This window comes from Hyperoodon ampullatus (assembly GCF_949752795.1).
Source record: "Hyperoodon ampullatus genome assembly, chromosome: 2".
Classification (NCBI taxonomy): Eukaryota; Metazoa; Chordata; class Mammalia; order Artiodactyla; family Ziphiidae; genus Hyperoodon; species Hyperoodon ampullatus.
The window spans coordinates 120,190,125-120,212,211 of NC_136915.1; the positions used below are offsets into that span (position 1 = coordinate 120,190,125).

Genomic DNA, 22,087 nt, shown 5'->3' on the forward strand with positions numbered 1-22,087 from the left:
GAGATCAGGGTGCCAGCATAGTCAGGTTCTTAGTGAAGGCCCTCTTCATGGTTTATAAACTGCCAAATTCTTGTTGTACCCTCACACAATGGAGAGCAGAAAGAAAAAGCAAGCTCTCTTGTATCTCTTCTTATGAGGGCACTAATCCTATCATGAGGGTTCCACCCTCATGACCTAATTACCTCTCAAAGTCCTTATCTCCAAATACTATCACACTGATGATTGGGGTTTCAATATATGAATTTGGGGGCACACAGACATTCAATCTATAGCACACTGCAAAGAGATATTGTTCAGGAGAGAAGAAAGAACAGGTTAGAGAGGGACAGTAGATTCCTTACAGTTAGAGCCTGCAATTCCAAGTGAGCCTCTGGTATTTCCTGGCGTGTACCAGCCACGTGGAAAGAAAAGGATCTAATCAGAAAGACAATAGGAGTAAGAAAAGTAAAGGGAAAAAGGAAATCTACAAGGTGATCTTGCAAGAAAATTTACAGAAGAGAAAATTAAAATATCTAATAAAAGTATGAAGAATGTGTACACTACTAATAATAACAAAAAATAAAAACTATATCAAAATATCATTTATTACTTATAAAATTAAAAAGAAAAAATTTTAATCATAATACTTTATAATGATATGGGTATGGTAAGTCACACACTCTGACTGCTAATTAGAGCATAAATGTATACAACTAGTCTACAAAGCAATTTTTCAACAATTAAATTTTGCAGACATTAATTTATTCCTTTCTAGTTTAGTTTTTTCACTGCTACATTATAAATTACTCCACAACTTAGCACTTAAAACAATAATAAACATTTCTTGTCATAATTTCTGCAGGATTGAATTCAGAAGTGGCTTAGTTAGGTGGTTCTAGCTTAGAGGTCTCTCAAGAGTTTGCAGTCAGGATTTCAGCCAGAGCTACAGTCATGTGAAGACTTGCCTGGGACTGGATGCTTTCTGTTGAGGCAGCCACAGGCAAAGAAGACTAAGAGGAGCACAGAGGCCTGGGCGTCCAGAATTATAGCCACTAGTGACCATAGGTGTGGAAGTGGTGTTAAACCCTTTCCTTTAGTAACTGGGGTATTTCCTCTGGGATCCTGGCTATAAGAAATGTAGGCGGGGTTTTATTTTCCTAGGTTCCCAGTGCTGAGGTGAGGTGCCTTAACAAGAAAAAGGATCAGTTTTAATTTCAGGTGATGTGTGTGAAAGCGGTTTACGTTGGACCTGGAACAGTGAGAACTCAAGAAAGTTTCACATCTCTCAACCTCAGTCCCTTCCTCCAAACCTGAATTCCTCTAATCAACTCTAGACCCCGCCCCTTCTGGGCCCGCCTCCTTCAGCCTGCAGGATTGGCTCTTCCTCCATTTCCGGCTTCTGGGACCACCCCGCCCCCCACAGGGCCTACGGTTTCCGGTGTCATGGCGGCCCGAGGTCCCGGCAGTCGGTGAGGCGGCTGCAGGCCCCTCCCTGCGGAGCCGCTGGTCCGGCGGGCGGGGATGTGACCGCGGGCCCTGCCGGCCTGCCCTGGGCGTCGCGTCAGCTCCGTGTCAGCGTCCTCATTCCGCACCGATGGCGGGATCCGGCTGCGCGTGGGGCGCGGAGCCGCCGCGGTTTCTGGAAGCCTTCGGGCGGCTGTGGCAGGTACAGAGCCGCCTGGGTAGCGGCTCCTCGGCCTCGGTGTATCGTGTGCGCTGCTGCGGCACACCCGGCTCGCCCCCCGGCGCTCTGAAGCAGTTCTTACCGCCGGGCACCACCGGGGCTGCGGCCTCGGCCGCCGAGTACGGTTTCCGCAAAGAGAGGGCGGCGCTGGAGCAGTTGCAGGGTCACAGGAACATCGGTAATAGCCGCTGTCTCCCTTCTCGTCTTGGCCAAGTCCCAGTCCAGGCATGCACTCCCTCTTGCAGCCTGGCGTTCCGTCTTCCGTCTTTCAGGCTGGACAAGTGGGTCTGGCCCTGTCCTTATCACCCGGTCCAGGGCCCTTTTCCGTCCCCCTTTCACTCTGTAGTACGGTGGAGTTGGTGGTCTGCTTTGCCCGTAGTAGATGCTCAATAAATTCTGTTTTGATTCAGTTCTCGTTGGAGAATGCCGCACCTATTAGCACAGAGAATTATCTTCTCTAGTGAAAGGAGGCATATCTTTACTAGATTGTCATGTCTTATACGGAAATGTTTTAATCTTTGCACACCAGTGAAAAATGGGAAATATTTCTAGTACTTGTGACGTCAATGCTAATAACCCGTATAGGTGTTACTTGATACATATTTAGTATGGATTTGGGAGAAATGACTCCCAAATTTTACATAGTAGTCCTATGGAAGTGTGAAAATTATACATAAGCACTTCATACTTTTACCCAGGTAAGACCATATTTCATGATTCAGATATTCGGAATGTAAGATATGTAATAGTTACTGATGACTGATGTATGAAAACAGCTTTCATTGTTACTATACCAACCGAGAGCTTATAATTAGTAACGGCTTTTGTTAATAAAGAAATGTCTTATTTCCTGGCAAGCATGATCCATATTTAATTTGAAGGTGACCTTTTTAATATTACCATTTGGAGAAGAATTTCTTAACACTAGTGTTGCTTTTTTATTTTTATTTTTTAAGGGTTGCTAAATGGTGTATATAACCCGGGTATTTAAGACGGAAATTTTTTGCAGACCTAAGGAGTTGTTGAATCTTTACAAGATTAGGTTAAAATGTCATCTTGAAAGTCTCAATCTCTCCTTTTAATATTTAGATTATAGAGTGCTATTTTGGATCAAGAAACAATCTTCAATTTTGATTTTGCATGTTGTGACATTTGCCGTAAGAGTACTTAGTATTTGGATTTTTCTTTTGATCATTTTTGCTTGGCACCCTAAGTGCCTATTCACCCATCCCTGAGTGCTTGGGAAACACAATTTGAATTATTGTGCCATGTTTAATATCTTTGAATAGTAATCCGCTGTTGAAGGTCGCCTCATTTTATTAAAATAAAGTAACCCAGTTGCCCAAAAATCTTACTCATGGGAAAAATAAATTACAGTGGGCTTGCTTGCTCATCAAAGTTATCCTTATCTAGACTACCCCAAATTTGTATCTACTTTAATGGTCACTTACTCGGAGTCTGGTTTTTAAAGTATTATAATTTGTTTCTTTTTCTAGTGACTTTATATGGAGTCTTTACAATCCACTTCTCTCCAAATGTGCCATCACGCTGTCTGTTGCTTGAACTCCTGGATGTCAGTGTTTCGGAATTGCTTTTATATTCCAGTCACCAGGGTTGTTCCATGTGGATGATACAGCATTGTGCCAGAGATGTTCTAGAGGCCCTTGCTTTTCTTCATCATGAGGGTTATGTCCATGCAGACCTCAAACCACGTAATATATTGTGGAGTGCCGAGAATGAATGTTTTAAACTCATTGACTTTGGACTTAGCTTCAAAGAAGGCAATCAGGTAAGACATACTTTCTCTCCCCACCCCCTCAGTGGTCTAAACAAAATATTTTTAAATAACAGAGGTGATTTAGTAGAGACTTAAGAGATATTTATATGTAAAATACTGAAGTGCCTGGGGATGGAGCAAATAAAAAGAATTTCATTGCCATAATCATTAAAAAGGGATATATGTTTGGGTCAGGTAGGGGTTGCTAGTACAAGAGGGCTGTGGAATTATTAAAAGTGCTTTACCTACATAGAAGGCCTTTTTTTCTTTGAGCATTTGGTTAATTGCTGAATTACTGTTACTGGTGTCTTCAATGTTGGGACTCTGTCTAATGGCAGAACTCATGTGACAGTTCTGGCAAATACTCCATTCTCCATGGTTTATCAGCTCTTTGCAGAGTGTCCTTATTTATCAGCAGTGTCTGACAGGCAAGAGAATATCTAAAGAAATGAGCAGTTGTATGGAAAGTGTACAGCTTGCCTTTGAGAACTACCCAGTTAATGAACCGAAGTATTGTAGTAGCCAAGGACTCAAAATTTTGACATTCAGTTTGGCAGTGGCTCATTGCACTTTCAGAGAGGTAAATACACTGGTTGGATGGGAAGTGGGCAGTTTTTGATTGGTTACAATATTTACTCATCTTCTTTAGGATGTAAAGTACATTCAGACAGACGGGTATCGGGCTCCGGAAGCAGAACTGCAGAATTGCTTGGCCCAGGCTGGCCTGCAGAGTGATACAGAATGTACCTCAGCTGTTGATCTTTGGAGCCTAGGAATCATTTTACTGGAAATGTTCTCAGGAATGAAACTGAAACATACAGTCAGATCTCAGGAATGGAAGGTAAACTCTACCACTGTTTTGCTTTGGGGCCTTTAATCCCAATGTAAGTGTACTCATTTATAGTGATTCTCTTTGAGGACACTGATTGCTTCATCTCCTCCATATTCCTCCTACTGCATTCATGTTACCTTCAATGCCATTCCTCACTCCCGTAGCTACAGATGTGCTAGTGAGCATTGCATTCTCACTGTTTTTAGCTGAGGCCTGGCGTGTCGTAAGTGATTGAATGAATGCATTTCCCCAAAGAAGCAACAGTGATTTGTTTAGTAATGTAGTATTATATTCTAAAATATTACTAATACAATACTATTCTATGAGGACTGTTAGAATGGATATTGGTTATTCTTTTACAAATGAAAACTTGGAGGTACAGATATGTAAAACCACTAGCTCCAGATAGTACAACTGGATGTTCTAGACCTGGGCCCCCAGTTCTGTCCCTCCTACTCAAAAGTTCAGTGTTCTGTCCACAGTTCCACTCTGCTTCGTGTTTATTTGTATTCTATATGTGAACTATCCTGAGAAAGTGCTGCTAATAACATTGTTTCTTTGGGGACATGGGTTCTAAGTTCCAAACCTCTGACATAGGAATTAACCTTTCACATATTCATGAGTTAGGAATTAACTACATTATGTTTTCCAACATATTGGGGCTTTAATGTTGTGATGATATCATATCCTTCAGGTTAGAGGTTTGATAAACAGTACAATGTTTAGGAATTATTATTGGTTTTGATATTAAACAAGTATTTTTTTGAGCATCTAATGCATAGTGTGTGGCCATTATACCATACAGAGTTTTATTTCTTTTAAACCCCTAGTCATCTATACCTGGTGAAGCAGTTCTTGGAATAAATACTTTAATAGCCTACTGGGTGTACCTAATGCTTACTTTTGGCAAAAAAAGTACTGCCATGTGAGTAAAACCAGTATCACTCTTTATCATTAGTACCCCAAACAGTCCGTTGTTCTTTCTCTAGTGCTAATATAGATAAACAGATCAATTTTCTACATTTAGCTTTGACTAACTTTGAGCTCTTTGGACTATTTCTTCTTGAGCCAGAGCCAATCAGAACTAGATCACATTTGGGCATTTTTTTGGTGAAATTTAGAGGCATGATGTGTACTAAAGCAATCCCCATTATTTGTCTCCTAGATATAAACATCATTATTCTGTATTTTATCACTTTCTATAGAGGCAAAATTGCCGAGTATGAGCATAGGCTCTGAAGTTAAATCTCTAGGGTTTATATCTTCCCCTACCTCTACGTTATTTATTTAGGTTTACCAAGCTATGGTTTACTTTCTGTAACATGAGGATGACAGTGTTGAGGTTAAAAAAGAGATGATACCTAGTTCCTAGCATAGCGTGTGGCCTGTGGTATTAGGTGATGATGATGATATCGGGTCTTTTTACTCATGTACCTACTTCCACAGTACTCAGGGAGAAAATGTTATGTTCCACAAGGATTTAAGGTATGAATAATGTGACAGATGCAATTTTTAAATACTGTCCTGGTTTCTCTTTGATAGTTTATTTTATTTCTGTCTGAAAACCAATTGAAGACTCATCATGAAGACACTGACTCACCTAGCACACATTTACTTTCTCATTTTGCATTAAACTACATTTCTGTGTGGTTGCTTTGGTATTTGTTTCTTTATTCATTCATCTGGTAAGTGTTCATAGAGTGTCAGGTACTGAGAATGGAGAAAAAATGTTCCTCTTCTCTAGAAGTTTTATAATAATGTACCAATCTCCTTCATTAAGATTGTAAGCTCTCAGAAGAGAGTGTTTTCTGTTGCATTTAATTTACCAAACCGTTCAGTGCTATGTGTCCAGTACTCAGTAAATACAGACTGAATTGAATAACCAAAGGAAGACCTTTTCCGTCTTTTTAGGCAAACAGTTCTGCTATTATTGATCACATATTTGCCAGTAAAGCAGTGGTGAATGCCGCAATTCCAGCCTATCACCTAAGAGACCTTATCAAAAGGTATGTTACATGTACTTTAAACTGGCTTTTTTTTCTGAATGGATTTATATTATTATTTCTGGTTTGCTTAATCATGTAGAGCTTTTCCTTCCTTAGAATCAAAAATCTTTAGATATTCTATATAGGCTAGCTTCTAATAAGAAAGCAATCAAGTTGTTTTACTAAATTTATTTTCAAAGGAGTGTTCTTTTTTCCTAGTGAGTACCAGGTATTAGGCTCTTCCTAGCAGTTATTCAGTGGAAGATAGATAATGGATCACTGTACCTTGGGCCTTTCGTAGCTCTGGCAGTTCTATATATGATAGAGAATAGGTGTTTATTAACTAAAGACTAAGTTTACTTTGGACTACCAACTAAAAGTTTCAAGTAAAGTAATTATATATTATACTTTAAATAATTACCATTGAAAACTCTGGGGACAGATACAGTGGGGTTTTTTTAATTTTTAAATTGTTTTTTAATATGAAAATAATACCTGTCTTTAAAAATGTAGTGACATAAAATAGACTTTCTTTGAATTGACAAAACATGATTTCTGACAAATGGTTTAATTAAAAGGATGTGTACCCTATTCTTAAATTTTCTCCAAACTGGCTTTTAAAGCTTCATTAAAACTGCTCATTAGTCCACTCCTACCCAGGAATGTTTGTTTCTCAGAGTAAACCTACGGCCATTCAGATTCGGTGGCAAGTTAGTCATGCCCTTATGATAGTCGTTGTCAAACTTATTTGAGAAAGCTGGTCCATGTGACTCCTGGGCCAGGTGTTGCTCCAGAGGGTGTTCTGATTAGTGTCAGTTATTGTAAGTGAAGGTGTCTGTTTTTATCTGGCATGATTGATTGTTTTATAAATCTTGGTGTCTAAGGAAATGACACTGCGGTTTTGTTTTTTTTTTGACACTGCGGTTTTTGATCAGAGATAATTGATATTACACATGGGTATATAATGAAATGAGTCAGGCGGTTATGGAGCTTTTTGCTTCAAGTATACAGATGTAGTGTTTTGATTTCACCCAGTTTCCCCTAGCGGTAACATCTTATGAAACTAGTACAATATCGAAATCAGGAAATTGACATTACAGTCCATGGAACTCAGATCTCACCAGATTTTTTTTTTTGTTTTTCTTTTTAACGCTTCAAATCCTTTAATCCCAAATTATTAGTCACAGATAGCAGTTTTTAAAGGATTAAAAAGAAAGACTGCTCCCCTCAAAACATGTCCTACTACAGTAAGCAGTTCTGTAAGTTAAAAAAAAAAAAAAAGTGTGTTTTAATAAAACTGATAAATCATTCTGTCTTTAGGATAGTTATGTTCAACAAACCCACATATGCTTGATATCTGCATCTTACCTCCTAGAATCTCAAACTTTATTTTAGAAATAAAAACATGGGGAGAGGACAGTTCATTGTAAAATATGAAAAAGCAATGATTCAAGCATGTGAGTTTTTGCTTTATATTCCTAGCCAGAGCACAAATGACTGGATATTCTCATCAATACCAAGCTAAAAAAGAAACAAAAAACAAAACTGGAACCACCATGAAGACAACGCCACATTAAACTCTCTTTCTCTTGATAATTTCTGGCTTCCAGCTGACTGGATGAGTTTCTTCTGTCGCTGTATCATCCTCTCTGTACACTTTAATGGTTTTATCAGCTTCAGCTGTTAATAACTGACTTTCAGACTGATCAAAAGCACAAGCAAATATTCCTGACTCACTGTCCAAAGACCCAGGCTGCACTGCTGCATGAACTCTGTGGAAATTGTAGCCAGTTCTCCAGTCCCAAAGATGCGTAGTGCCATTGTCAGCTTCACCAGTTTTACTTGCACTTATTTGTGTGTGTGTCTTACAAATTACAGTAGTTTTAAATAGCTGTCAGTATCTGACTGATACTAGATATTAAATGTTGCATTTTATATTGAAAAGAGGCAGTGTAAAATTATATAACGGATTCTAGGATAGAAGTCAAATTATGTAATGGATTCTGGGATAGACTTAAAAGTCTAATTGACCTTGTTATTTAAGCTTGAAGGGTTTGGTTTTATTTTGTTTTTAATAATACTTTTTTTCCCCTTTTTTCTACAAGTAATACTAGATTTGGAAGCTATAGAAAATTGTGACAAGAAAAATAAAAATTATAAACTCATTTTCTACTGTTAGCACTTTGGTGTATTTCTTTTCAGTATTTTTCTTCATATTTTGTTGTATATGCATGCAAATTATTCGAACCTTTTTTTTTTTTTTATTGTAGACTAAAACATAGATACTGAAAACAAATGTGTAGCTTAGTGAATGCTTAGGAATACTCTTGTATCCACTATATTCAGGTTGAGAATTAGAACTTTACCAGCTACTCCTGAAGTCCTCTACGTACCCTATCCCAATCTCAAGCCCCTTCTTCCTCCCTAAAAGTAACCGCTACCCTGACTTTCATGGTTATTACTTCCTTGTTTTCATTATAGTTTTATTACCTAAGTGTGCATCCCTAAACACTATGGATTAGTGTTGCCCTCCTATTAAAAAAAAACAAATCCCTTTTAAGTTTCATTTACTCTAAAAGGTCTCTTTCCATCTCCTACTCTCCCTGTTCCTTTGTTTATTTGTTGAATAGCCTGAGTTGTTGACTCAGTATAGTTGTCCACAGTCTGAATTTTACAGATTGTGTTATTGTAGTATAGTATAGTCTAACATATTTCCCTATTTTCTGTAAATTCGTAGTTGTATATTTGTATCTAGAGAGTTTTTTTTTTTCCAGACTATAGATGGTATTCTGTTTTTTTATGTCAGCACATAATGTGGCCATCTCCATTTTGTGTGTTAAGAACTGTTAATACTTAGTGCCTAGATCCATGACTTTGTTAGGGGTTGTAGAATGGTGATGTTCTTATTATGTCATTTTCTCTTCATTTAGTTAAGACGAAATAAATGCTTGATTCTCTTGACTTGTTTTCATAATGAATTGATTCCCTGTCATCTTCCAAAGCAGACCATCCCCTTTTTGAAAGGTCAAAGTATCATTATTAATTAGTGAATTTAAATATATTTGGTATATTTCAATCCATTGCAGTTCTTATCCTAATTGAAGCTGAAATTACCCCATCTTTGAGGAATGTGAGCCTCTGCAAGTTGGTTTTGGCAGACCTTATTATCTGTAATAGTTTCATTTTTAGCTGGTGTGGTAAGATGTTCCTAGTTCAAAGTATACATTTCCTGCCCCAGACCTGGAAGTAGCATTTCTCCAAGAAGCCTGGTTTCTTTTAGTAGGAAATGGTATTTTAAAAACCACCATCTGGGTATTAGGAATACTCACTGCTACTGGGGCGGTCATTGTTTCAAGGCCTATTAAGTGGACAGAGTTCATACTGATGTTTCCAGTTTAAATTCAGAACCACAGTGTTTTTACTTCTTCTGTTTTACATCTCTTTCTCTTATCTTTTATGTCAGGAATTCTGGTTCTTAAGGACAAAGAGAATGCCAGATTAGAATATTTCATAATTACTCATTTGCTTCATTCCACATTACACTAAAACAGTCTCAATAATAGTGGTATAGTAAGAGTACTGAAAACAGTTGTTTTTGCATATGCTTTTCCCATTCTTCCCTCTTTTGAAAAATAGTTATATCTGCATTGTCAAATTATATAGCCATTACGTGCTATGCACTCTGTTTTCAAACACTCTCATTTAATCTCAGTTCTATGTGTAACTAGATATTTAATGTTCATCACTGATCCTTGTGTTGACGTCTCTCTAGTCATTTTAGTTTACTAAAGCTTGTTCTCTTGATCATAGGATTAATATTCTCTGAGTTCTTCATGTTTTTTCTTTTAACATTTTTAAAAAATACTGTTTTATTTATTTTTTAATTTATTTGTTTTATTTATTTATTTTTGGCTGCGTTGGGTCTTCGTTGCTGCACGTGGTCTTTCTCTAGTTGCGGAGAGCGGGGACTACTCATTGCGGTGGCTTCTCTTGTTGCGGAGCACAGACTCTAGGTGTGTGGGCTTCCATAGTTGTGGCGCATGGGCTTAGTTGCTCCGTGACATGTGGGATCTTCCCGGACCAGGGATCAAACACGTGTCTCCTGCATTGGCAGGCAGATTCTTAACCCCTGTGCCACCAGGGAAGTCCCTTGCATATTAATAATAGTTAAACTGTGCTTATTATAATTGAAAGTCTGTTTACCTGGGTATAAAAATCCTTAGCAGACACTTTTCTTGAGTGTCTTAAATTACAGTTGACCCTTGAACAACATGGGTTTGAACTGCAAGAGTCCATTTATACATGGATTTTTTTCAGTAGTAAATAGTATGTTACTACATGATCTGCAGTTGGTTGAATCTGCGGCTGCAGTACCGTGGATACAGAGGAACTGTGAATATGGAGGGCCAGCTATAAATTATATGGATTTTACACTGTGGGGAGGGGGTGTGCCCCTAACCCTGGAGTTGTTCAGTGGTCAACTGTACTCTGTTTTCTTCTAGCATATAGTGTTGCTGTTGAAAACAGCGTGTTGATGACACTCTGTATTAAAAGTCACTTGGGGCTTCCCTGTGGCACAGTGGTTGAAAGTTCACCTGCCGATGCGGGGGACACGGGTTCGTGCCCTGGTCTGGGAGGATCCCACATGCTGTGGAGCGGCTGGGCCTGTGAGCCATGGCCGCTGAGCCTGCGCATCCGGAGCCTGTGCTCCGCAATGGGAGAGGCCACAGCAGTGAGAGGCACGCGTACCGCCAAAAAAAAAAAAAAAAAAAAAATTTTTTTTCTCTTTTCTGCCTTGTTTGTCTTTAAGACATTATCTCTTGTGTTTATTCATCTTTATGTCTCTTCTAGCTTAAGCTTATTTTATGAAATTATTTTTTCCTTTTGTTTCTCCTGAGTTCTGTTATCTGATTTTTGAAATTTTCTAATTTGATTTATGTTACTCTTTCATATCTTGTATCTTTGTAAAAAATGCCTTTAGCTCATTTGAAATGATAGGTTATAGTGTTCATCTGTGTTGTGGTCATGTCTTTCTTGCATGCATTCATTGTCTGAGGGCAGTTATTTTGCAATTCTCTTTTCTTGTATAGTAACTTAGTTATAATACTTTTTATGTGGTTCATTTTTATATGCAATTCATTTTCCTAAACTTACAGAAGAAGGTGTAGCTTTTCTAACTACACAGGGCTCCTTCTGTTGTTTTGTGTAATTTTTTTTTGAAAAAGTGTTTTTTTTCTCTTCCTGAGATCTCTTGGCTCTTCCCTGCTTTTTTCCTGGTGTCTTTGTCTCTTTCTCTCTCAATTTATTTACCCCATCAATGTGGATTCTCTTCCCAAGATTTCTTTTCTTTGCAGGACTCTGCCCTGGAAGGGAGCTTCAGCTGGTTGGTTTTGAGAGGTTCTAGTGTCCAGATTACTTCAGCCCCCTCAGGTCTTACAGAGGACCCCTTGCATTCACTTGGAATTAGAATGTATAACCCCTGGTAGTTTCAGCTGCTTTTCTCAAATTGGCTAACTGTGCTTTCCAGTGAATACCTTTTGGTTCTTTGGGATTATTTTTTTCTCTGGTTCATCAGATTAACTGTTATTTTTGTCTGCTTCCTTCTGCATACATGCCAATGTGGTGCAAGTCCTACTGCTATTGATGGTTTCTCCCTAGCCTCTTTTATTTTGGAGTCTAGTGGGGTTACCTACTTTTGTTAGAGATGTTGTCCATAGATTTTTGATTTTGCTATCAAGTTGCTTTATTATTAGGGGGATTTGACAAGGCTCAAAAGTCATCTCACCTCTTTTTGTTTTTTTTTTTAATTGGATTACCCTAAATCTACGTCTAGCTGTTTTTCACTTAGTGTTACAGAGTGTGGATCACTTTCCCATGTTGTATTTATTAATCAGAAAGATTTTAAATTAAAATATAATATTATGTCTTAAGTATATATAATTATTGAACTATTTACTCATAAATAGCATTTATTTTTTTGTAGATGAATGATTCAGTAAGTCATGCTATTATGATTAATGCTGTGGTGTACATTTAGACGTTCTTATTTTCTTTAATGGTTGCATTTTCAGAAGATTTGACAAAAATTGTAAAGATACCTATTTTTGTGTTTTAGCATGCTTCATGATGATCCAAGCAGAAGAATTCCTGCTGAAATGGCATTGTGCAGCCCCTTCTTTAGCATTCCTTTTGGTAAGTTGTATACGTCTTTATTTTTTTCTTGGTTATTTTACAATCAAATAAAACATTAGAGCTAATTTATATTCCCAAGCTTCTTTGCCTGGTAGTCATCAATTTATTTGGGAGAGTTTACATTTAACCATGTTGTAATGAATTTAACAGCCCCTCATATTGAAGATTTGGTGATGCTTCCTACTCCAGTGCTAAGACTGCTGAATGTGCTGGATGATGATTATCTTGAGAATGAAGAAGAATATGAAGGTCAGTGTTTCCTAAATTATATTTTAATGTGTCTTTCCTAACTGTGTGGAATAATCATACCAATTAATAAGATTCTCATATTTTACTAATTTATATAGTGAGCCATATTGAACTATATGATCTCTAAAATACTCTCACTTTTGATTCCTGCTATAGATTGAATGTGTCCCCCACCAAATTCATATGACAAAGCCCTAATCCCCAATGTGATAGTATTTAGACTTGGAGACTTCAGGAGGTAATAGGGTTAGATTAGGTCTTAAAGGTGGGGCCCTCATGATGGAATTAATGCCCTTTAAAAAAGAAGAGACAGGAGAGGTGTCTCTCTCTCCTCCCTCTCTTTTTCTCTTTCTCTGCCATGTGAGTATACAGCAAGAAGGCAGCTGTCTACACCAGGCAACAAATCTGCCTGCACCTTGATGTTGGAATTCCAGGCCTCAGAACTATGAGAAATAAATGTCTGTTGTTTAAGCCACTCAGTTTGTGGCATTTTGTTATAGCAGTTCGAGTACACTAAAACAATTCCTAAGGTCCTTTCAACTCTTTTACATCTCATAGGCCTTTACAAAATTAATAAAGAAGGCTATCTTTCCCAGCAACTTCTTTCTCCCTGTCTATTCTAGTCCTGCCCTAATCTTTCACTTCTCCTTTTAGCTCTCTTGTTTTGCTTTTAATAATTCATTCACTCAAGACATATTTACTGAGTATATACTTGCCACTCTGGAATTATTTCATGACTTCAGTGTGATCGGGGAGACAGTTATATAAACAATTATAGTTTTGATAAATCTGAAGGTAGGGTAATGTACTGAGGCAGAGAGGAGGGGTATTTAACTCAATCTGAGTGATGCATGAATGGGCATCTCTACAGAGGTAACATCTGAGCTCTGTTAGTAAATAGAATTGCTTGGCTAAAAGTTGAGGGGTTGAGCTAAAAGTAGCTGAAAGACATAGAGATGAGAGAAAGTGTGGCATGTTCAGAGAACAGCGAATTGTTTGGTATGTCTGTATCTTAGGATATTTATTGGGGAACAGTCAGTTAAAGTTAAAGAGGTAGCCAGAATACAGATATCTAATAGACTTGTTTGCTGTGTTTAAGAATTTTGACTTTAATCCCAGAGATAGTAATATTGGAATATAAACTACACAAGAGAACTTTGCATCAGGGGTAGAATAGTCCCTGGCTTCTGATAAGTACTCAATAAATATTTGTTCTTTGTTAAATGCAATAAAGAGCTATTAAAATTTAAACTAGGAGAGTGATATAGTCAAACTTGTGTTTAATAAGAGCATTCTGGAAGCAGAGTGGTGAATGGACTAAAAAGCAGGACCAGGAGCTTCCCTGGTGGTGCAGTGGTTGAGAGTCCGCCTGCCGATGCAGGGGACACGGGTTCGTGCCCCGGTCCGGGAAGATCCCACATGCCGCAGAGCGGCTGGGCCCATGAGCCATGGCCACTGAGCCTGCGCGTCTAGAGCCTGTGCTCCGCAACGGGAGAGGCCTGACTACCGCAAAAAAAAAAAAAAAAAAAAAAGCAGGACCAAACATAAAAATATTAATTGCTTAGTATTAAACATTTTCTTTGTGGAAAATTAAACCATTACAGATGAAGTTAATTTTACCATACTGTCTCTTGTAAGGGTAAATCAGCTTTATATAGTTATCTGACAAATGAAACAAACATAATTTCTTTGAATCTGTGACAGTTGTAGGAATCTCCAGTCTCTACTTTTTAGGATGCCTTTTTATCTGAAAGAATAGTCTTGCCCTCAGCATTGTTTTAATCAGGTCCTTATGGTACAGTAGTTCTAAATAATCTCTACATCTAATTCAAATTACTACTTAAGTCCTTTTTCCTTTTTTTTTTTTTTTTTTTTTGTGCTACGCGGGCCTCTCACTGTTGTGGCCTCTCCCGTTGCGGAGCACAGGCTCCAGACGCGCAGGCTCAGTGGCCATGGCTCACGGGCCCAGCCGCTCCGCGGCATGTGGGATCCTCCCAGACCAGGGCACGAACCCGTGTCCCCTGCATCGGCAGGCAGACTCTCTACCACTGCGCCACCAGGGAAGCCCCACTACTTAAGTCCTTCAAGTCTGTCTACCTACTGTACTAAATTCTGTCTCCTCCTAATAATTTTTATTGCTGTAAAACTCAAGCTTGGACTTCATTGAATAAACGTTAGGGTAGACTATACCTACTCTTTTCTGGGTATATTGCTATGTAACACCTTTTTTCTACTTCTAAATACATTGAGCATTGAAATGTTTAAATGTTGCTATTAAATCTTACTGTTTAAGAGTCTTGTGTGAACTAAAGTGCAACAGACTATGTAGTACCATTAAATGCCTTGTTAGTTCTAATTAGCAAGGTCATCTTCAAATAACACTAGTTTTAGGTAAGTTTGCCTTGCTAGAAATCATAAGTGTTAGGACAGCTGTCTTGTAATCTTGATGGTGGTGGGGAAGAAGTTAGATTCAAACCTTCCACTTTAGACCAAAATAAATTGCAAATCATGTACAGGTTAGAGTTTAAAGCAAAACAAAGAAGTAAGGGAGGGAGTAAAACAGGGAAAAAAGAAAAAGAAAGGAGGGAAGGAAGGAAGGATGGAAGAAGGGCAGGCAGGAAGGAGAGAATAAAGGAAAAAAAATTTAACTAAAAAATCATGGGAGATTAAAAATATATATATTCTTGGAGTGGGGAAGGCCTTTTACTAGTCTGACACAAAACTCCAAAGAGGTAAAATTTTAATTTAACAAATTTTACCTTGCATAAACCACCAAAGACAAAATATTTACAGCTCTTATCACAGAAAGAACCCCTATAAATCAAGCCAGTAGATAATGGGTAGAGGATACAAATAGACAATTTATATGAAAGGATGTACAATGTATCTCACACACATATTTCATTCTCATTTATTGAAATGTTAATACCATACTATGATATCTTTGTTACCTATTACATTGACAGTGAAGAAAATATATGAAAACCCTCCTGTGAGTGAGGTATAGGAAAACATATCCTCATACATCACTGGAGAAAGTTTAAGTTGGTGAACCTTTATGAAAAACAAATTGGTAACTCTAACAATTACAAATTGATATCCATTTTGACCTAGCAATTCCATTTCTAGAAAGTTAATTTAGAAATACACAAGTGAAATGAGATATGTACAAGTTTATCTATCACAATATTGTTTATAATGGCAAAAAGCTTGGGAATAGTTTAATTATTCAGCAGTAGGACACATTAGAGAATTTATCAACCATGTATAGAGTGAAATACTACACAGCCATAAAAACAAATGAGAAAATTTCATGTCATGATATTGAAAGATCTAAAAATGTAATGTTAATTTGAAAAAAGCAAGATTAGAACTTTTTACTTAAAGCATATATGATCATGTTTGCTTGTATAAGCTTATAAGATTTATGGAAGGATACAGAAGAAACTGATAATGTTTATTGTCTTCAGGGAGAGGAACAGAATGACATTTGGGAAAGTGGGAAGGAGACTATTTTTTTGGATTTCGAGTCACTTGAATGTATTAACTATTCAAAACAAAGTAAAATATAAAAAGAATTATTAAATGCATTGAATTTATATTCTTAACTTAAGCTTAATTTTAGAAGTTATAGAAAATGACCTCATTACTTAGATATGGATTCCTGAATTCTTTAATTTAAAATATGAAAATAATGAATGCTCATTAATTACATCTGATTACTGTTGTGTTTATTAATAACCAGATGTTGTAGAAGATGTAAAAGAGGAGTGTCAAAAATATGGACCAGTGGTATCTCTGCTTGTTCCAAAAGAAAATCCTGGCAGAGGACAAGTAAGTGAATATTTTCATAATTCCAGAATGATTCAGAGGTTATTAAAATCCTGTACAAAATGTTTTAATTTTGTAGAAAGATGTACACAGAATGTTGCTAGGGATTATGAATTTTGCATTATGGCTGTTTTTATTTTCTTGTACTTTTCACTTTTTCCAAAAGTTCTATAATATGCATATACTTTTTTATCTGTTAAAATTTGTTTTTTTAAAAAATATTAACCTACTTTTAAGCCATTATATACAGGCCAGCTGAATCATATGCTAATTTAGGTCAGGGTCAGCTACAGAAATATTTGGCCTAATTTTGTTCTAATTAAGTATAGTTAGGAAACCATTTAGGTTAGATTCTAATTGTAATAGAATTATCGGTGATAATTTAAACAAGGAAAATACACTGGACTGAGAATCCTGAAAGCTGAGTTCCAGTTTCAACTTGACTAGCTTTGTGATGAACTGTAGTTTTTCCGTCTATAAAATGTATAGGCTAAAACTATGATCACAGTTTCTAAAGAAAACTCTGTATCCTAAGTTAAATCTTTCTTTTATCTGTAGTTTTTTTTTTATTTTTCAGAAAACAGAATATTGTTTTACTCTAAGTGTTTCTCAACCTCAACACCACTAACATTGAGCTGGATAATTCTTTGTTAGGGGAGCTGTCATGTACATTATAGGATGTTTAGCAGCATCCCTGGCCTCTACTCACTAGATGCCCTCCCTCCATCCTCCTCCTCAGTTGTGACACCAAAAATGTCTCTAGACAGTGCCAAATGTCCCCTGGTGGGTGAAATCACTTCTGGTTGTAGATTTTGTTTTTCATGGTTCAATATTATGAAAATTCTTGGCAACTGAAAAAAAAAACAAAAGAAATCTCACTCTAGTCTTAGTGAAAAGTTATTATTGCCAGTCTAGTAATAACGGCGCTTACCTCATTCAGTGTCAGGAACATACTGAATACATCATTGCTGCTTATTTATTCAACCAGTATATGTTGAGCATCTGTTATTTTCTAGGCACTGGGATACAACAGTGATCAAAACATAAAAGAATATATAGTGAAAAGTGCTATGGGGAAAAAGAGATTGGAGAAGAGATCTAAAGAGTGCTGTGGAGGGGTGGATTGCAGTTTTAAATAGGCAGGTGAGGAAGCACTAGTGGATTACACTTGAGTCAAAATTTGAAGGAGGTAAGGAAGAGAATTCCAGCAAAGAGAACAGCAAGTTCCAAGGCCCTGAGTATGCCTGGTAGGTTTGAGGAGGTCAGTGTGGCTATGCAGAGTGAGAAAAATGGGGAGTAGTAGGAGATTAGATCAAGGAAGTATGGGAGTGTAAGGGACAGATCAAGTAGAGTGAGCCTTGTGGGCCTTTGAGATGACATTGGCTTTTACTCTGAATGAGAAGGGAAGGTATTGGAAGATTTTGAATTGAGGACTAATGTGATCTGACTTGATATTAATCTGAGTGGTCAAAATAGAATGGGAAACACAGCATAGAGAAACAGGGGGAGTATTTTCAGGGGGGAAGTATCCATCTTTAAGATGATATGAAAAAAATAAGTCTTTATGAGCAAGAAGACATTTGCTTTATCACCAAAAGAAATAAGAAGCTTCTACTGACATTCACTGGAGAGTGAAAGCAACTTTTGATAAACTCTTAGAATCACAGATTTAACTTCCTTGGGTTATTGAACATGTTGCCTAGTTGGTAAAGCCAATTTGACTATTTCAGTTCAAATTAACATGTTATTTTTTTTAAGGAATATTTAAAAAACACTGGAAAGTAGACTATGGGATGCATCTTACAATTATAAAAAGTAGTCAAGATTAAAATGATAGAGCTCTAATATAATTATTTAATTACATAGTAAGTTATAAAATATGTTTCCTCTTTATTTAGTTCAGAATGATGTAATGTGTAAAATTATAGGTTATCTATGAAGCAAGGAATCTGATAGAAAGCTTGGTATTCCTTCTATAATTGCATGTCTACTCATTTATTGAACTTTGGTGTATGGATTTTGGAGTAATTATGAAGCAATTTTAAAAAATCAGAAAGAGCTTCATTTTTCTCACTGAACATCATCTAATCTTCCTTTTGTATTTAGTGAAAAAGTATATATTGCTAGAAACTACAGCTAAGCTCATTTTTTTGGGTAAGAAAAGGAGATATAAAATATTAAGTATATCTAAGGTGAAAAAATGAACATCAATTTTTAGCGCTGTATGGTCTCTACTTTGTGTTCAAGAGTAATGCATAGCTTAAAATGTCATAGAATGGAAGAGACGAAATCAGTTCTACCTGTCCCTTTTACAGTAAATATGAATTCAGAAAATCCCATCACAGGCCAAAATATCCTAGGTCTAATGTCACACATCATCCTTAACAGAAATATTTGCATGAGACAGGGAGTGACCAGTCATAGACAGGGCATGGAGCTTTGTTTATCAATGAAGAAACAGTCCATTAAAAAAAGTACTGTATTTGAAATTGCTTCTTTTTATGCCCTGAAGGTTTTTATGCCCTTTGATAATAACTTCGCTTCGTCAGCTGGGAAAAGGGCTCCTATGAAAGGGGAAATGAAAAGGGATAACCTGCCTGAACTTCTAGGTAGATCCAGTTTTAGGAAAAGGTACAAATGAAAGTTAAGAATTTGGAAATTGATGTCCTTAAAACTGTCTATTCTTGCTTCCACTTTGAAAGTTTCTGAGTGTCCTAGGATGCTCGCACCTCAGTTTGAAGAATATTGATGTAACAAATGAGGCATACAACTGAGGAGGGAAGGCAGTTCTTTTCCTGGCTCACATATTTACGGGTAACTGGGGACAAGTCATTTCAAGTCATGTCACCTCCCTGTAACTTTTGCTTTAGATCATCAAAAAGAACTAATAAATTATTATGCTATTTCATTTACCTATGGGAAAGGAAATTACCTAGTTTTAAACCTCTTCCTTACTATAGTTGTGGCTTCTGCAAATCTTCTTTGAGACACTGTCGAAATGTCATTGTTCTCTGGGCTGTTCAGCCCTGTCTTCAGCAAGTGTCTAGCACTGTTCAGCACTCCTTTATGAACCTGACAAAAGGATGTATGTTTTGATGGAATTTTTCAGAATTGAAATGAGTTCTAAGGAAGTATTCTAAACTTTGCTGTTCAAAAATGTGGTCCCTGGACCAGCAGCATTGGCATCACCTGGAAGTCTGTTTAGAAATGCAGAGACTCAGGCCCCACCTTAGATCTACTGAAGTAGAATCTGCATTGTAACAAGGTCCCCAAGTGATTCATATATATATATATATATATACATACATACATATGTATGTATATATATGTGTGTGCGTGTGTGTATATATACACACACACACATATATATACACACACACACACATATATATACACACAACACACATTAAAGTTGGAGAAGCACTGTTCTAAAACAATTTTGATAAAAATGAAGTTACTTTGTTTTCTCTGTCCTTTTACAGGTCTTTGTTGAGTATGCAAATGCTGGTGATTCCAAAGCTGCTCAGAAATTACTGACTGGAAGGATGTTTGATGGGAAGTTTGTTGTGGCTACATTTTACCCACTGAGTGCCTACAAGCGGGGATATCTGTATCAAACTTTGCTTTAATCAGTAACCTAAGGACTATTTCCTGTTTCTCCTCTTCTATTTCCTGGGTTATTGTATTCTACATCTGAATGCAGAAGTACCCCCTTATCATTTTAAGGGAATACTTTGTATATTTATTCAATCCTACCAATGTGCAGCCATTGCTCAAGCAGTGACTGCATTGCAAACATTTGGCACTGAGTAGGACAAGACCTCTCAGCTATACATTGAGGGGTTTTAGAGCATCCATGTGGGCAACCTTTTTTTGTGCAGTAGGGCAAGTACTGCTCTTCAGTATGTAACCTAAAAAGATATTAACTCTTTCATGTGATCATGAAGCAAGGATGAATAATATCATGTTGTAGTGAATATTATTAACAAATTTGTTAGAGTTGGTGACATCACTTACAGATTATTCCTTTATGTTGTCAGAGGGGTCTTCCTTATTGATATCTGTAGTTGGCACTGGATGCTCTCAGTAATGTTAAGTAATTGTTAAGCAGCAATTCCCTACTGTGTTCTTAACACTGAGTTACGAATTTTTTTAAAGGAGTACTGTAGTACTGAATATTCCTTTAAAGAAACTGCAGTGAGCCTATCTACATTTTTTTTTTTAATTAAGGCTTTTAAAATAGAAAGCTAATGCTTGATCTTGCACAATTTTTATGTCCAGTATGTATGCTCGAGTGAGTGTGCAGGTGTGAAAGATTAGAGAAAATTTGAGTAGCTTTCTTTATAGTGTGAATCTTGTGAGTTAATACAGTCTATGCCCATCTCCTCCCTACCTGTTTAATATCTGTAAGATTTAGGATACAAGTTTTTTGGGAGTCGGTCTGTCTGATAGAATGAAATGAGAAAATAGTTCATTCCTGAGAGGCCCAGAACACACAAGTCTAAACTGGGTTACATTGAAACTCTCTTAAAGTGAGAAAACTCTTGTAAAAGTTTTGGTACACATAAATTGCCCCTTCTTTCAGTCTGCTTTAGACCCTGCATTAGCTCATCTGTTTTGTACTGAATCTTCTAGGATCACTGTAAAATTTCTCAAGATAGAGTTCTGTCTACTATGATGAAAAATTGACGTGGGTCAGAAAGAAAGAATTAGTTGTTCAGTGAAGGGAAAAGGAAAAAAAAATAGGCAAAGGGTGCATAGTCAAGGATTATTTGTTTCTTTCTTTCTCTCTCTCATCTCCCTCCCACTCCTTTTTTTCCTCTTCCCCCATTCTTTACCTCTATCCTTAGCTGAAGAGAAGTTAGAGGAAAGCATCCTAGGTGGTCAGGTGATCTGACTTCTAATTACAAGGAAGTTAAGGAAGGTGTAGCTCTAATAAGGTGGAAATATAAAAGAAGAAAAACTTATGAAGAATTCTTAAAAAGATTCATAGCAATCTAATGTGTCCCCCAATAGAGGAAACTAGTATTCGTGAGTTCATGGGCACAGGTTGACTGCATGGTTTTAGGAATTATAATTATGGATTTCTCCCACTTTACAGTAGATTGTCTTCAAAGGTTTAAATCTTAGGAAACCTTTATAAAGCACTGATTATACAAAAAAAGAAAAGTATACAGGTTATGAATTTTTTGCTTTCTTAACTAAATGAAAAATTTATTTATTTATTTATTTTCCTAAGGAAAAAGCTTTTATATCTTTCCCTGCTGGAAGCCTCCTCATATCGTCTTTCCTTGTGTGTGCCATGCAGGTTATTGAGAGCCCAATTAAGAATTTATGTCTTAGAGGATGAATTATTTTACCCTATTCAGACAATTACCATTTGATATTTTAGTTATTCACAGTTACCTAATTATTCAGGACTCTCCTTAATATTTGTTATGAAGCCAAATTTGGTATAATGAATTGCCAAAAGATCTGTGGCATGGCGCCCAAGGGAGAACTGTAGAGTAAGCTTCTAATATGTGCCCTTAGAAGGAAGAGGTATTATTTTTCATTTT

The 22,087-nt window shown here is 36.9% G+C and overlaps 1 protein-coding gene across 1 annotated transcript; it reads left to right on the forward strand.

Moving 5' to 3' along the window:
• Positions 1-1,573: 1,573 nt before the first annotated feature.
• On the forward strand, positions 1,574-20,158 carry UHMK1 (U2AF homology motif kinase 1; the record flags this gene model as incomplete). Its single annotated transcript, XM_079728147.1, has 8 exons — positions 1,574-1,841; positions 3,160-3,452; positions 4,090-4,281; positions 6,184-6,278; positions 12,373-12,449; positions 12,600-12,698; positions 16,444-16,532; positions 20,012-20,158. The coding sequence occupies 8 exons, from the start codon at positions 1,574-1,576 to the stop codon at positions 20,156-20,158; spliced, it is 1,260 nt and encodes a 419-aa protein (XP_079584273.1).
• Positions 20,159-22,087: the final 1,929 nt, after the last annotated feature.